Below are 16,191 nucleotides of genomic sequence, written 5' to 3' on the forward strand. Positions count from 1 at the left end.
AAACTCATCAGTGACTGTTTGAGATATTGGCCTAATATCAATAGATGAACATTTCATAAAACAAGCTTTAAAACAAGTAAAACAGTCAAGATGTTTAGTTCAATGTTAGCTTGTGAGAGCTAAAGTTATTCAGGTAGGACTGTTGAGTGTATGAAATGTTGGGAAATCACAGTTGGAGGGTATTTTAAAAAGAAAATCTACATCCATATGCAGTCTTTGGTGCATGACTGAATTATTCAGAAACACCTGGCTGAGTTTCCCTCTGCCATGTTAAAAAAAAAAAACTCCCACACTTCAGCGCCGAGCAAACTTTTGTGCCAAGGTCAAATCAATGCCTGGGGAAGATTGAAGGATAAAACGGGAAGGAAATATCGAGGATTACTGCTGCTTGCCCCCTGCTGGAGGGTTTCAAACAGCTGGAACGGTTCAGTCAGCTTTTGTGGGAGCAGATGAAAGAAAAGTTGAAAGGCCTCGTGGAGAAGCGAGCCAGTGGGAGTGGGAGACGGAGGGAGAAAGAAAGTGGAGGCTGCTTAACAACAAGGGTTTTTTCAGAGTGATTCAGCAAATGTTTGGTATTCCTGCGTGCTCAAACCTCTTAGACACTTCTTCCGATAAAACCTGTGTTACAGCTGCCTGAGACGTGTCCTGAGTAGATGGTTTGTTTTCTGTCAGCTCTGTCAGTTCACTCCCTCTGCTCTCTGTTCACAGCATTTCATCCTGTCTGCGTTAACAACCATACAGGGAGAGGAGCTTGTGAAGAGTGCTGCATCGCTGCGACACTGCTGGCTGCTTGCCTTTACTTAGAGCTCCCCCTGCTGGTGGACATGAGGGTATTGCACCTTTTTTTACCTCAATGCTGTAATCCTTGTAGATAGATGACGAGGTGTGTCCGTGTAGGAGGGGATGAGGTCAGCTCAAACAGCAGGACCTTAACATAATATCACCTCTTAGACACATGTATTTACATTTCCTTAAAGTTTTTGGCTGTTTCTGAAAGTATTTTTCTTGTAAAATCTAATGAATGATTGGATCATTAAGCCTCAAATGCTATAAAAAAATAACCTTCCTGTAATTTGTTAATCAAGTTTAATTGGTAATAGCTTCTGTAGAGCAAAAACATCATTTTTATTCATTTTAAAGCTACTGTGAGTTTTTTTTAGCCATGTATGAAACAGGCTGTTATTAAAATCAAAATCTCTACATGACCTAAAATAACAACCTAGACCATCAGGGACCCAGATATTTCATTGCATACAGTTATTTTTGATGTCTAAAACCACAGGTGGGGGTAGGTGTCAGGTAAATTGAGTGACAACCTAAGTATTGTTTCTCTACATTTTCAATGGCAAAAGTTTGAAGTAAGTGGCCAAATAAAGCACGTTAGAATACCTACCTGTGTACAAGACAAAATTAGCATAATTTGTCCACAAGGAGCACAAACTAAAAATTTCTCACCGGAGCTTTAAATGTGTTTAATCATAACTTTATCGTATTTTTTTAAACCTTTGAGGACAAATGTACCAAACTGCTGTGGTTAGCACTGGTACCAAATTTCCTGGTTCGACTCCCGGTGATTTTTATAGATTTGGGGTGTGGCTAAATCAGCCACTAAGACCTTAATGTTTTTGAGACTTTGGCTTCGTCCCAAGTTTTAAGACATCCTTGTCTTAACTGGTGACTCTAAATTCTTGTAGATGTGCATGAGTGGTTTTTGGTGTTGGTGCCCCTTGAGGCCAAAAATTTTACATCTTTTTTTTTTTTGTTATTTGTGTGTGCGCTTTTCATGCCTTAATTTAGCCTCTTAAGACCTGAGCTTTTGTCTGGTGTGCATATTTAATTCACCTTGCTATTTGGGATAAGTAAGACCATATAAGTGTAGGAACTAAACTCGGTCATGAGTTCTCTATAGTTTGTTGTTAGTGTTGTTTTTTTCCCTAAAATAGGTGTAATGTTATGATTTCACCAAAAGATGATGTGGGCTTAAGGATACGGACCAAACAGAGCAGTACCACTGGAAACCGTGGGGGCAGTGTTGCTGTTATGACCCGATACAAGGGTTTAGTGCAACACGAAGAAGAAAGAACAATTGCGGAACTTTCGCAATGTATTTAACCACTGCCTTCTTTTTGTCTCTTATGTAAGAGGTACATTAGCAATACCTCCTCCATAGTTGTCATGCTTGTTAGTGAGTTTTGTTGTCATAAACTTTTGACTCTGGGCTGCCCTCTGGTGGATGTTTTGGTTAACTGCAGTGCCAACGTAAAAGACGTATGGAAGTATGTGGGCAGTGACGGTAACATTGTTTAAATGGGCAGCTACATTTTCGTATATGAAGGGAGGAGAAATTGGGCCTTTAACTCTGTTAGCTTGAGTTGCGTCAAAGATGCATCAGTAAAACTCCTTACTGTGGCTTTAAATCCCCAAAAATGCAGGCTTGTTAAAACACTTGTACCTGATCTAAAAAGTGACGGAAGGATCCGTTCAGCTTAAACTGTTTGGTTTTTAACCACGTTTCTAAACTGACTCTCAAATACTGTTTCCTTTGAACTTTGATGCATATTTGTAATTTTAATATGATTCAGAGCAATAAATGCTGAAAGTAGGGTATTGGTATGTTTATTTATTTAAAAAAAACAGCTCTCAAATTAAAATATATTAAGCTAATAGTTCTGTGATGACAATGATTAATAGTTTCAGTCTTTGTAGGAGTAAAAATATTTACACATTTGTTACACATCGTCATCCTGGTGCTACACCTACAGCCGAGCTGTGAGACCTCACACTTTGTTATGAATATCTGAATGAATGTGGATGTGGGTCTGTTTTAAGGTCACAGACGATCTACCATGTTCGAAAATAAACAGCAGCAGGACGTTCATTGTTTTTATTTATTGGTACAACATTAAGACAATAAATGGAGCTTTGTGACATAATGTTTACAAAGTACACGATTCATAAACAAGCAACAATGAGACAATCTTATTTCTATAACGTCTACTTCTTTAGCTAGCCTCACTGTTCCAAGGCTCCTTCACCTGCTCCTATTGCAGTTCATCTGACACTTGCATACACGTTTGTCAGACAGAGAACAAAGTCTGTAATTACATGTACCCGTGTACATATACATAATCTATACATACAATCTATATTAACAGTAGGTTAACAAAAAGTGCTGAAAATTCATGCTACAGTGCTGTGCTAAATCGAGACCTAAAAGAACGCTTTTGTGGCCTAAACAGAAATAAATGCGGATATTTTTAGTCCCACAGAACTTTAGTAAAGTAAAGTGAAATAGCTTTCTTAACTCATTTTCTGTCCGGAGGAAGCTGAACTAGTTTAAAGTGGTGTTAAAGTATTTGAGCTGTCAAACAAATTACACATGATGCTACAGTTTGATGTGTAAAATCATCGTAAACATTAATCTCACACAAGACATTCAAACGCGTTAATTTACCGATGCATTCTACTGTATCTACATTTTACAGTCAAATACTAAAAAAATGTACAAAAAATAGTTCAAGCTCCGTAAGAGACACATGAGTAATGGTTTTAACGTGATGTGAGTTCAAACATCAGTGGTATAAAAGTCGTCCCGAATAAGGCAAAGAAATGACGTGCCTCATGACGCATGAAATCAAATCAAAGTTTCACTCGACGCCGACATGAGAGAAAATAAAATAAAGTGCCCGTCGTGTGGATAAGTTAGATGAGTAGAGGTTTAGAGCAGAGTTGTTTTCAGTGTGTGACAGCAGGTGGAAGTGTCCTGGAGTTCAGCGCAGTGAGTTGGTGGGCATGCAGTCACACAGAGCCCTCCTCTCTGCCCTCAGCACCAGCGTCTCTGTCTGGAAAGGACAAAAAAGAAAATGTTTGTATGAAGCTAGCTTTGAAGATTTCCCATGTGTCTTATACTCTATACCAGGGGACTGCAACCTTTAGTTTAGTAGGAGCCATTTTGTCTCAGCTCACCTGGATTAAAGTCATTGTGGGGCCACAAAATCAGCTTTATCTTCACAATAAGACCATAAAGTGTAAAAAAAAAAAATTCAATGCATTGTTAAAGCATTGATCTAAATGAGCAGTTCTTAGAATTTATTAAATTGTACATGTAATGTCTTAGTTTTTTATTTAAAATAAATTTGAAAAAATTTTAAACTTAAAAAAATGCAAAAAAGTTTAAAACTGAAATATTGTAAACTTACAAAAATGTGCAATTCTTTTTTTTTTTAATGACATTTTTGCACATTTTCAAAGAAACTGCAATTAAAAAAAATCTCTTCATTTCAAAAACTTGCAAAAGTTTCAAACAATTTTGAAATGTTAAAAGTTCTGCAAGAAAAGTTGATCCGCCTTTAAATGTCAATTTGCAAAAATAACAAATCACTTCAAAATTGCAAAAAGTTGCAAAATTTGCAACTTATCTCTTTTTGAGATTTAAAAAAATGCTAAAAAAAATTAAACGATAATGTTATTTTAAAAAAAATTGGCTTTTTCTTTAAATTGGCAAAAAACTCAAACAACTTAGAAATTTTTAAAAATTGCAAACATTCCCACATTTTTGAAATAATTCCTAAATATGGTTTTGCAGCTTAACTCATCATTTTTTTGTTGTTTGCTATTGTCTTGTCACATATCAAGCATTTATATTAGCTAGCATGTTCATTGGTAGGAATTTTGGTTTGTGTTTACTTTGGCGCCCCCACTGGAAGAAAAAGATAGTTCGCCTATCTCTCACTGCTTAAAGCTAAGATTTTTCTGGAGGAGATAAAAATTCATACTGATGTGTCTTACAATACTTACTACATACTTTCTTTGCTTTAAATTATCTTAACACCTTAAAACCCCTTTTTAACTCAGCTTCCTGTTTTAAGACCTGAAAGGTGTGGGCAATAAAGCGATCTTGGCAATACAGTTTTTAGATGTAGAAACAACGATGCAAAATTAAATAGAGGAGGTGAATAAACATCTAAAATATGACACACCACTGTTCACTCAACACTACATAGGTTAAATAAGAGCTTCCACTAAATGAGTCCAGCCATCCTCATCCTGTCCAGAACTTCTTGTTCAACCATCAAGTCACAACCGTTGACAAATTGTTTCATCAAAGACTCGTCATCTGGTGAATCACAAACACTTAACACTTTGATATCACGAGACGAGAGCACTACTCAAACAAAAGCTTCTGACAAGAAAACAAAAAGACTTTGGAAGTCCTTCGCCTACCCTGGCGTCAAGGTTGAAAGCGGTCTTCTTTAAGTCTTGCAGTGCCCTCTGCATGAACTCGAAGGCATGACAGTCCACACATGGGCGACCTGGGAATGAGGGGCAGGAATAAGGAAGTGAATAGATACATGAATGGTCTTTTCTTGGTTCATGTGGATTTATTTTGTTCATTATAAAATTCATTATAAAATTCATTATGGAGCAATTAGGCACACAGCAATATATACCTAAGGTTTACTAAACCAAAATAAATAAAGAAACTAGACGAGCCAAGATGGGCTGGTGGTGCCAAACTCTTACATTAAATTGATGAAGTTAGGCTAACATGGTCGCTATTTTCCTCTGACACCACAACTAAAAAGCTTAGTCACTGGTATATTATGCTACACAGAGAGAGATTTGCTTGTTCTATAATCACTGAGATAGTAAATTGCTTTTTCATTGAAAAATGGCAGATTTCAAGAACAATATTTAATAACTTATTTAAGCTAACGTTTGACAACGGCTAACGTTAAGGTTTAACCACCTCCTAGCTTAAACTAACATTTGATTTATGATATGATATGAAAGGTATCAATGCTTCGCAAACTGTTGTGATAATTGGCTATAAATAATGTTAGCCAACTGTAATTTTATCAAGCTAAAGGTTACGTTAACGTATGGCATTGTTAGCTGGGTAACTCGGCAAGGAATTAGCTTAATGCTCACATTAGCTGTAGGGACCTAATCACTAGCAAGAACACACAAAAGTGGACTACTACTGCTAGCTAAATCAGTAAGGCATTAGCCAAATGCTAAAATTACCTGTAATGGCTTACCCACTTGCTAGAAAAGTAAGAAAATGTGGAACTAGCTAGCTCCAACTATCAAAATCAGCTCTCTATAAGAAATATTAAATCAAGTTGATTCTGTTATTTACAAATATAGACATCCATAGACTTTAAAACAGGGATTTAACCATGCAGAGGGCTTGGTCACAGAGGTCAAATTTGAAATAAAAATCAATGTTGTCCATAAAAGAACACACCTTTATCGTCGACACTGTTTGCACGTGGTACAAATGATAAATGAGTCTTAAAATAGCCGTGCAGACCCATTTTCATGCTGTGATGTGTACACTAATTAGCATGACCTACTATTCCAAGCTCTGTTGGGACCTGCTGTCATGTGATCAAAGAAAACATCGCGGTGGCAAACAAATTAGCATCTTACAAACATTAAAAATCAAACCACTAACTGGGTGGATGGATTCAAATTTCATTTATTTAAGTCCACCTACTTTCAGCAGGAATGACAGTCCCAGTCTCCTGATCCGCATCAGCTGCACCGAGGAAGAGGAGCTGGACCGTCAGCAGGAGCATCGCTGCCTGCAAATATCCACTGTATGCCATAGTGATGCTGTCTTCAATAACCTGTAAAATAAGAAAAACTATTTACAAACGTGTTCTGTGCTTAAAATGCCGCACAAAGGTCCAAACATGACCGTCACGGAATTAAATCTGGTCGGCTTTGTAGATCAAATATTCCGGTTTTCATCGGTAAATAATGTTTTTCTTTAGAAACACAGTCTGCTGTGAAAAAATAATGTATATTTAAGAAACTGAATGTCAACCTACCGTGAATAAATCGATAATAGGACGAACAGTAGATACGCGCGAGATGCCCACCAAGGATTGTTTTATGTCGAATAAAGGACTGCGCATGCGTGGAGCCCATCTGAGATTTTGCTTTTTGGGACTGGAATCAAGACTTCCGGTGTCAAAATTCAGAATAAAGGTTTAAACAAATTTTCCCCGAACCCAGTTTCATCCAGTATGTGTAGAAAATACCATTAATATATTACTTCGTACTATTAATTACTAATCCTACATTTTTTTTTATTACCAAACAAGTGTTTGAAATTTTCTCCCACTTGTACTTTTTAAACTATAATTGTGAAGCAATAGTGTATTTCATATTCTATTCCCAATTAAGAGTGTTATTAGTCTTGCTTTAATGTGATATTAAATTGTATTCCTAACTGTTATAACAGAGTGAATAAATGACCAAATGTCATGTTTATTTCTGCAGTTTGTGCCATGAATGATGTACATGTAAACTTTAAAAATGAGAATGAAAGGAAAAGTTTTCGAACTGTATTTTTTTATTACAAAAGATACAAACATTGTCAAATACACTCTTCAAACAAGTTCTTCCAGGTGCATAAAAGAGTACACGGGTCATATTAGAATAGAATAAAATTTAAAAAACCTAGAGATTATTCAAGTAGAGGTATCAACCAAAGCTATTGATGAGTATTATTATTTCACTATAACTTTTGAGCGACAAAAATTATTTCGTTATCGAAGATGAAGTTATTATACATATTTTTTCCCTAACTTTAACCCCTTAAAATTATGACTTCGGTTTGGTAGGACTTTATTTGCATAACATTACACAAATATTCTCCTCAAATTACATTCTCCTGTTGTGATGTAATAACTTAAAAAATAGAAATAAAAAAATCTCTTAATACTAACAAATCTATATACTCTGTCATAAAGGTGATATAAGCCATTTTGATATGGGAGATTTTTCATGCTTTAAAGTTGATAAATAGCCCCCTTCCCAGTGTGGGCGGGGTCCTGACTGTTTTCTTAGGTAGCCCGTTAAAATGCCCGAACTCAAAACACTTCTTTTTCCAAGATGGCGTCGATGAAGGACAGCGACACCGGCCTGTGGCTTCACAACAAACTGGGATCAACAGACGAGCTCTGGACGCCACCGAGCATCGCTTCTCTGCTCACTGTGTCCGTAATAGACAATATTCGGCTCTGCTTTTCGAGCTTATCGCCACCAGTGAAGCTAAAACTGCTGCTCGGGATGCTGCATCTTCCCCGGCGGACCGTTGACGAGGTGAGTTGCTGTGCATTAGCTTGCTGTTAGCCTGACAGGTAAGGGAGAAGCAAACTTAAACACACAGCACAGAAACAACCCGAAAAATCCCGTGTGGTTCTCCAAGTCAGCGCACCCTCTTCGTTTGAATGTCTCAAGTTGCCGATGGATTAGCAAAACAGCGCTAGTCACCAGGTTAGCTGGAGTTAGCTTTTTATCTGTGGCAACAGTGCATGTCGCAAACGTTAAACACTTTAGCGCGACTTCTCCTGACACTTTCACCTCAGATGTAAAAGAAAAGCATTTAAACGGAGTTAAGTTAAGGTTCTGAAGCGAAAAACACCAACTTGAGCCGACCATTAATAGCGTTTCAGTCGTTTTCTAGCTGCAGCGGTTAAAGTTAGCCTGGCGGTTCTCGTTCGAACAGACATTATGGTGGGATGGGCACGAGACAGCTAACAGAGGCGGGAGGGCGGTACCAGCACGCGCACTCAAACAGGTCAACTGTTAAGGTGTTTGAACGACAGTTATCCGCTACCCAGGTTACGTCCGTGCTAACGCAGTTTGTTAAACACATTAAAATTACTGCGGAAGTATCGAAACTCCAAATTTATGTCCATACACGACAAATATAATGATTAACCTCAATACGTACATGTAAATATGAGAGGAAACACTGTAACGTCGTTCTGCACCAATTTTATGGCTAATGTTACCACAGCAAAAGAACGAGTAATTATAATTTAGCCGTTAGCAACTGACGTTTGATACAATGGTCTACTTAGAGACGTATAAATAACAACTGCTTTTGTGTAGCAGTTTGTATTTCAAGATTATTGGGTTTTTTATATTTACCCTAAGTTGTACAGATAGAGGTTAACTCTAGCATTACAAGCATTACTTAAAAGGGGGAAAAAATGATGTGCTAATGTGGTTGAACCAATCAGAAATGTATTGTACTAACTCAGTACTAACAAAAGGGATCATATTAAAACAGTTGGAAACCTATATGACACTACATAAGTTTTAATACTTTACATTTCATTAACACCTGATGTTTTTTATGGTCCCCATTGCTGAGCAAGTTTTTCTATTTGCTTTGAGTCATCAGTTTCAACTCAAAGGTCCACCACAAAAAAGTGAAATGTTAACTAAAGTAAGCAAGTGTAAAGCAAGGTGCGTGTGCTTTTCCAAAAATAAAACAAAATAATAAACCATTTGGGATAGTATCTGAAATGTGATGCATTGTAAGATGCAAATCTAAAACCACAGTAAAGAAGGAAAAAAAAGTTATCTTAATGTTGTTTTTTAATTATTATTTTCAGCTGTAAATCAAAGTATAGATCAGTTTTTGTTGTAAGTAATTACATGGTCATATTTCCCTGAGAGTTTGACATAGTATTCATTTTTTTGTACTGAAGTGGAACAATCAAATCTTTAAACAGTAGTTTGTTGAACAGTCAGCAGGTGGCTCTTTTGTCCTTCTAAAAGTCAGCACTAGTGGAGTGTTAAAAGGTGACTCATTCCTGTGGTGCCTTGTGTGTTCAAATGGGTTTTACAAAACACACAAAAAAAACTTTTTCAGCTCATTTTTTTCTTCTTAAAGTGGTTTCACTAATGCTGTTTTTTCTTGTCTGGGTGTAGATGAAGGAGGCCCTTTCAGAGATTATCCAGCTGGCTACAGTGGACTCAGAGCCCTGGGTGCTGATGGTGGCAGACATCCTCAAGTCCTTCCCGGAGACTGGATCTCTAAATTTGGACTTGGAGGAGCAGAACCCAAATGTGCAGGATATTCTTGGAGAACTGAGAGAGAAAGGTAGAGTGTGCGATGGCTGACTCCTGGTTGATTGCACAAAAATCAAATGTCTCTACACTTGACTGAGTTTTGGTTTCACTTAGCTAGCTATGGAAATGCTTAAACTGCTCACATGTGGTTTCTTATGAGCGATTTTAAGTATATTTATTCTCTTTTATAAACACACAAAGTGAGCAGCTGACACTGATGGAGTTATTTTTTGTCTCTACTGCTCAGTGGGCGAGTGCGAGGCGTCTGCCATGCTTCCTCTGGAGTGCCAGTATCTGAACAAGAGCGCTCTAACCACCCTGGTGGGACCCCTCACACCCCCAGTCAAACATTTTCAGCTGAAGAGGAAGCCCAAGAGCGCCACCCTCAGGGCAGAGCTGCTACAGAAGTGTAAGTCTCTTCACTTTGCAAGATTTGGTTACAGGAAAGTGTTGTTGGCTAGTGGAGAAATGCTCTTGATGTAGCAGTTTATCAGAAAAAAAACAAAGTAACATACTACACACAAGTTATAAGAGACAAAAAAGGTTTTTAAAGAATGAGAAAAACTGGTAATATGCTTAGTTTATGCATAAAACTGTTTTGCTACAGCTCTTTATCTTCTTTTTTTACTTTCTTTTTCCAGCCACAGAGACGGCCCAGCAGCTAAAGAAGACAGCTGGAGTTCCTTTCCACGCCAAAGGGAGAGGACTGGTTAAAAAGATTGACACGACAAGTGAGTTAAAGATTGTTTCTCCCCCCCCCCTGTATTTTTTAAACATCAAATCTTGAAAGAGGGGTATTGTCCTTTTTTAGACTTTACTTTGTCCCTCTGGTGCCCCTATAGTAGCTTTATATCACTGAAGTAGATTGAAAAATCCTCATTTTTCCCACTCAAGTGTTTTAGAAAACTTTTATTTTGGCCTCTGTCTGAAGCTCTTACTTTAGGCTGCTGTCTCTTTAAGAATCCCTGCTAACAAAGCCCCTTTTCTGTGGAGGTCTGCTCAACTAGACCGTGGTGTTTGAGGTACGCTCCTCCGAGGGGTCATGAACCTCATCCTTGTGTGATGACATCATCACACAATCATTACTTGTATCCATGTTAAAAAAATATAAGGAAGCCGAATACCCCCTCTTTAATTGATACCCCCTCTTTAATCTTTTATTTGTTCCGAGCCCTAACTTTTCTGACATCTTTCTTTATTTTGTTCTCAGCTCCTCTCAGGGGGATTCCCAAAGCGCCGTTCCGCAGCCCCACTGCTCCCAGTATGTTCAGCCCTCCCAGTAACCGCACACCCATCGCCCCCCCACGGACGCCCCTCAGGAAGGAGAGAGGAGTGAAGGTAATTCATGCACCTGCATCGTCTCTCAGGACTGTGTTTCATTATCTTTCTTCTTGTTAAATATTCTGTGTGGGTTTGCTTTCCTCCTCTGCAGCTGTTAGACATTTCAGAGCTGGACATGGTCGGTGCTGGAAGAGAAGCAAAGAGGAGAAGAAAGACTTTGGGTAAAACTCCCATCCCAGTTCACGTCTACCTGACCAGCTCACAGAGTGTGTTTGTATTGATTCCTAAATGAGATTTCCTCTCTTCCCTCGCCATAGAAACGGAGGCTGGAGAGAAAGCAGCCAAAGAAGAAGCTGTGGTGGAAAACACGACGCCCGACTACGCTGCCGGCCTTGTGTCTGCACAGGTGCTGGACTCAGCGTGCTTTTCTTTTCCTGTTACATCACTCTGACAGTCTTGATAATCCTGTTTCGTCTCACTCAACCCGCTCCTTTAAATGTGACTTTGTGCTGACTTTGCAGAAATTGGGGGCGTTGAACGAGAACCCTCTCCCCTCCACCAGCTACCTACCAGCTACACCCAGCATGGTGCCCTCCTCCTCCTACATTCCCAGCTCCGAGGCACAGCCAGGTTAGCTTGTTAGACTTAACCCCCAAGGCCACACAAGTGTCTCAGGTTGTTGTATTTCAGTGTTATAAGTAGAGTTATTTTTAAGAAGTAAATACAAAAGTGCAAAAAAAAACGACTGCAGTTCCAGAAGTGTCCACTTGAGGCAGCATCCAGAAGCTAAGGAACGCAAACCGCTAAAAAGACTATTTTGCTTAAGCTTAAATTTTGTGGTTGCGGTGCAGGGATTTGTGTTTCTTTAGCTAACTTTCCTCCATTTCCGCCATCATGTATTGGGTAATTAGGGGCGTGGCTAATGAATACGGCGACTTGCAGAACCTCACTGTGTTTTTTTCCCGTCCTCTAAAGCTAATGCCGGCGGTTCGGGGCGGGAAACGCTGCAGTCGGCCCGTCAACCAGAGGAGTCAGCGACAGCAGGCGCAGGCGCCAACGCGACCCTACCGGGCCAGTACAAACAGAGGACGCCGATGTACAACGCCAGCAACACGGCCAACCCCGCAACCCCCACGTCCCCCAGCACGCCGGCCTCCACCCCTGCAAACAACGGGCCCCCAGCGGCAGCGACCGCCAGCCAACCAGAGACCCCCACCCAGCCTCCCAGCACACCTCAGACCCCGACCCCGACGCCCACGCCTACGCCTCCACAGCCACAGCCCAAGAAGAACCTGTCGCTCACGGTGAGGAGGAGTTCACAGCGACACCGACATAACAAAACTTCTGAATCAGATTTTATTCATCATCACACTCCTCCTTCTTCCTCCTTCTTCCTCCTCAGAGAGACCAGATGTACGCCGCACAGGAGATGTTCAAGACGGCCAACAAAGTCACCAGACCGGAGAAAGCTCTCATCCTGGGCTTCATGGCTGGATCCAGAGGTACACACACACGCACACACACTCAGACTGGTGTCCAGTTTCTGTCTGAAGCAGCCTCAGCTCACGTCTCCTGTTAGGAATAATATTTGTCTTGTCACAGTGACACAGAGGTCTAACCAGTCTTTGAACAAAAGGGCAGTGAGAGCAGAGAAAAGCCTGAAGCACAAAGAAAGTTTATGTAAGCAGGAAAGTGGAGCACCTGTGAGCTCCTGTGGAAGTGTAGCCCACCAACATGTCACAGTTTAAAGGTTTGTTTATGATCCAAACAACAGTTACCAGACAAACAGAGAAATGACCTTTCTACTGCTTTTTCTAAGAAACTAAAAACTAATTTTTTTCAAAGACAACACGTTTAAGATTTAGGGTCAATTACTTCTTCGTTTTCTGAAGAAATCTACCTACTGTCAGGCTAGATCCAGAGGATGTAGACACAATGTGTATCTTGATGTAAAGAAAAAACAGAGTTGGGAGGTGAAGAATTCAATTCAAGTAAGTTTAAACTGTGATTTTTGTTTATGTTTAAATCCTTCATTTCAGTCTTTGTTTATAACCTGGTTAGAAAAATGTTACCACTTTTCTCCAGTAGAGGGCGAAATGTTTTTCTTCAACTATTTAACAGCGTGATGTCAGATCATGCATTTTGGGGAAAATATAGCACCTGATATAGTCTGTAGACATCATTATCATCATTAAACCTCTTTACATCTTTAGAGTCTGGTGTTTTTAGACGACTCAGAATCGGAAATATTGAGGAACTGCAATTTGAATCGAAACAGCACCACAAAAAATGTAAAAGAATCGAATCAGGAAACAAGCATGTCGTGCCAGCTCTTGTGAAAACATTTGAATTTAATTTAGAGGCCGTTGGCAGAGAGTTTTTGACTCAGTTTTTGGAGGATAGTGAAGAGATATGCAGCAGTTGAAAGTGTTTTGTTCCTGTGTTCTGAGGGTTTAGGAGCTTTACAGACTTTACACTGTGTGAATTCTCATGAACCATTTTTTTCACAAGTCACAAATTTTGAAAAAAAAACACAGAAACTTGCTCAATTTGTGATAAACTGAAAGTTAAAATTAAGTTCTCTGGAGTTTTTTGACATAGTTTTGAAAATGTAAAAACAGAATATTGCACTTAATGAGATATATTAAACAGGTATTGCTCTTAGCAAAAAAGCACTAGAGGATATAAGATATATATGTCAGTAAAAAAATGTTTTATGAGACAAAATCTGAGCCAAGTACATCTGAAAAGTCCACAAAAATGTCAGATTTTAAGATTTTTAGAGGAAAATGATGCCTCAATTACACAAAAATTCTCATTAGAGTAAGAGAAATTTGCTCAAAGGTTTCTTGAGATAACGATTTCTTAATAGAAGAAACTAAACAAGACCAACACTTCTTAGATTTCCTAGATTTCTTAGATTTTGATCGTCCCATCCTTACATATGAAACTGATCTTATATTCCTCCAGGAAGGTCTGACAGCCAGCCATTTTTTCTCTGAGACCTAAAACTCAGGACACTTTATTGGTTGATTAAGTTAAAACTTAAAGATTGTCTTGTTTCACAGGTATTGTTCAGTAATTTTTAGGGATGCAGGGTATTATCGGCACAATATTGGTATCGGCAGATATGAAAATTTCTGCCGATAGTCACAGCCGATAAGATGCTATTCAGTTAGGATTATTATTATTTTCCATCTGAAAAATAAGCTCCTTAAATAAAATGTAGCACTTCATTTATTTGCACTGCAGAGCTCTGTGTCTGTCACCAGGTTGTTACAGTAGCTCTAAAATAATCAAATGCAACTTGGTTTTGTTTAAAAATGCATTGTTCATTTAAAGTTCATGTGATCTAAAGAAATTATTTTTCTGTATTTCAATACTGAATGTCTTGAGTTTGAAAAAATAATACATTTCTTATTTATGGTAAAATCAAACGTTTTTTGTCTTGTTTCATGTGTGTTTCTTAAACAAATAAGACCGTCACAATAAGAGTAACATATAAGTTCCAGTACAGGATAGACTTAGCTTTCTTTACAGTGAAAAAAACAACAAACTTGTGATTATTGGTATCAGTATCGGTCAAAAGGGGTTTCGATATATCGGCATATCGGATATCGGCAAAAATCTAATATCGTGCATCCCTAGTAATTTTCAATGAAATAAGACTGAAACATTGAAGGGATATGCTGTCAGTTAAAAAAATAAAAATCAGTATCGGCAGGTCAGGCTTTTTGAAGATCGGTGATAGTCCAGAAAATTGTGATCAGTGCACCCCTAGTTTTTACAGTGCACATGGAAACTTTTGGTAAAATGAAGAATTAAAGGTCTGTGGTGATTCCAGCTCCACTAATAACCGTTTTTCTGCGTCTGACAGAGAACCCGTGCCCGGAGCAGGGGGACATCATCCAGATCAAGCTGAGCGAGCACACGGAGGTCCTGCCCAAAGCCGACGGCACCGGCAGCACCACCATGCTGGTGGACACAGTGTTCGAAATGAACTACTCCACAGGACAGTGGACACGCCTCAAGAAATACAAACCCATCACCAACACCTCCTGAGGCGCTGGGTCGCTCCGAGTCACACACGCAAGCTTTCATCTTCATGTCACACAAATAAACATGTTTACACACGTTCACCTATTTGCATACACATTTGGGCCAAACGGAGCAGGGGGTTGGTGAGACGCCGCGAAGGAGAGAAAGTTTCTCCCTTTTCTTGCACCGCCAAAACGCAGGACTCTGAAGAACATTTCTGTACTTTTCTTTGGTTCTTTTCCTTCTTGTTTCTGTTTTAAACCACCTCTGAATGACTCTTTATTCAGGAGAGGTGACAGGTTATCATATGCCAGTTACTCTGACGGCGGGTACCTTCTCAACATTTGTACTCTGAGCATGTGGCGTGTTGGGGGGAGAGGAGACGAGCTGTCTGTATTTTTCTGTGTGAATGTGACTTTCACAGCTTCTCTCCAGCCTTCCAGAGCAGAGTCATGGTCATGTGGAAAAGAAACAATTCTGTGGGTAAAAAAAGTTCCTGTCGAGTTGTGTCCAGAGCGTTCTGGTAGATGTCGAACATTTTTCATCCTTTTTTCAAAGAGAAAGGAAGAAAATAAAGAGACAACAGATTCCAGAAACTTCTTTCCTTTTTGGGATCGTCTGTACATTCACACCTCTGTTACATCATGATGTGTCTGTGAGGGCTTTTGAAATTCTTCTGCATGAACAGGACAAGACGCGTTAAAGCAGGATTCAAACATTTTGGCCCAGAAAGGGAAAATTTTATGAAGTCTCATCTTTATGGAGGAAAAGTTAATTTATTTGAGAAACTCTGATTTATTATCCATTCAAGACACAGAGTGAAATACACTCACCAGCCACTTTATTAGGCACAACCTGTCCAACTGTTTAACACTATTTTCTAATCAGCCAATCACATGGCAGCAGGGAAGGGAAAAAAGGTGATTTAAGGGACTTTAAACGTGGCATGGTCGTTGGTCTGAGTATTTCAGAAACTGCTGATCTACTGGG

General features: G+C 39.2%; 2 protein-coding genes across 2 annotated transcripts; one reads left to right on the forward strand and one right to left on the reverse strand.

The window, feature by feature from the left end:
* Positions 1–2,874: 2,874 nt before the first annotated feature.
* On the reverse strand, positions 2,875–6,995 carry nicol1 (NELL2 interacting cell ontogeny regulator 1). The gene is made up of 4 exons (XM_074661940.1): positions 6,840–6,995; positions 6,503–6,635; positions 5,224–5,312; positions 2,875–3,842 (listed from the first exon to the last, which is right to left on the reverse strand). The coding sequence occupies exons 1-4, from the start codon at positions 6,924–6,926 to the stop codon at positions 3,771–3,773; spliced, it is 381 nt and encodes a 126-aa protein (XP_074518041.1). The 5' UTR covers positions 6,927–6,995; the 3' UTR covers positions 2,875–3,770.
* An 882-nt stretch (positions 6,996–7,877) lies between these two features.
* Positions 7,878–16,082, forward strand: nelfa (negative elongation factor complex member A). The gene is made up of 11 exons (XM_074662429.1): positions 7,878–8,118; positions 9,742–9,913; positions 10,130–10,291; positions 10,524–10,613; positions 11,093–11,220; positions 11,315–11,384; positions 11,481–11,569; positions 11,685–11,793; positions 12,139–12,467; positions 12,566–12,665; positions 15,041–16,082. The coding sequence occupies exons 1-11, from the start codon at positions 7,909–7,911 to the stop codon at positions 15,223–15,225; spliced, it is 1,644 nt and encodes a 547-aa protein (XP_074518530.1). The 5' UTR covers positions 7,878–7,908; the 3' UTR covers positions 15,226–16,082.
* The last annotated feature ends 109 nt before the right edge of the window (positions 16,083–16,191 follow it).

Source organism: Halichoeres trimaculatus, unplaced genomic scaffold (assembly GCF_033239565.1).
Source record: "Halichoeres trimaculatus isolate MK-OKI-2021-1 unplaced genomic scaffold, fHalTri1.1 fHalTri1_scaffold_22, whole genome shotgun sequence".
Classification (NCBI taxonomy): Eukaryota; Metazoa; Chordata; class Actinopteri; order Labriformes; family Labridae; genus Halichoeres; species Halichoeres trimaculatus.

Coding starts and splice junctions, on each gene's coding strand:
- nicol1 (XM_074661940.1), bottom strand. CDS start 6,926: ATGCGCAGTCCTTTATTCGACATAAAACAATCCTTGGTGGGCATCTCG. Junction 5,313..6,502: donor GACTGTCATTCCTGCTGAAA/GTAGGTGGACTT, acceptor CCTCATTCCCAG/GTCGCCCATGTGTGGACTGT. Junction 3,843..5,223: donor CTTTCAACCTTGACGCCAGG/GTAGGCGAAGGA, acceptor TGTCCTTTCCAG/ACAGAGACGCTGGTGCTGAG.
- nelfa (XM_074662429.1), top strand. CDS start 7,909: ATGGCGTCGATGAAGGACAGCGACACCGGCCTGTGGCTTCACAACAAA. Junction 10,614..11,092: donor TAAAAAGATTGACACGACAA/GTGAGTTAAAGA, acceptor TTTTGTTCTCAG/CTCCTCTCAGGGGGATTCCC. Junction 11,570..11,684: donor CCGGCCTTGTGTCTGCACAG/GTGCTGGACTCA, acceptor CTGACTTTGCAG/AAATTGGGGGCGTTGAACGA.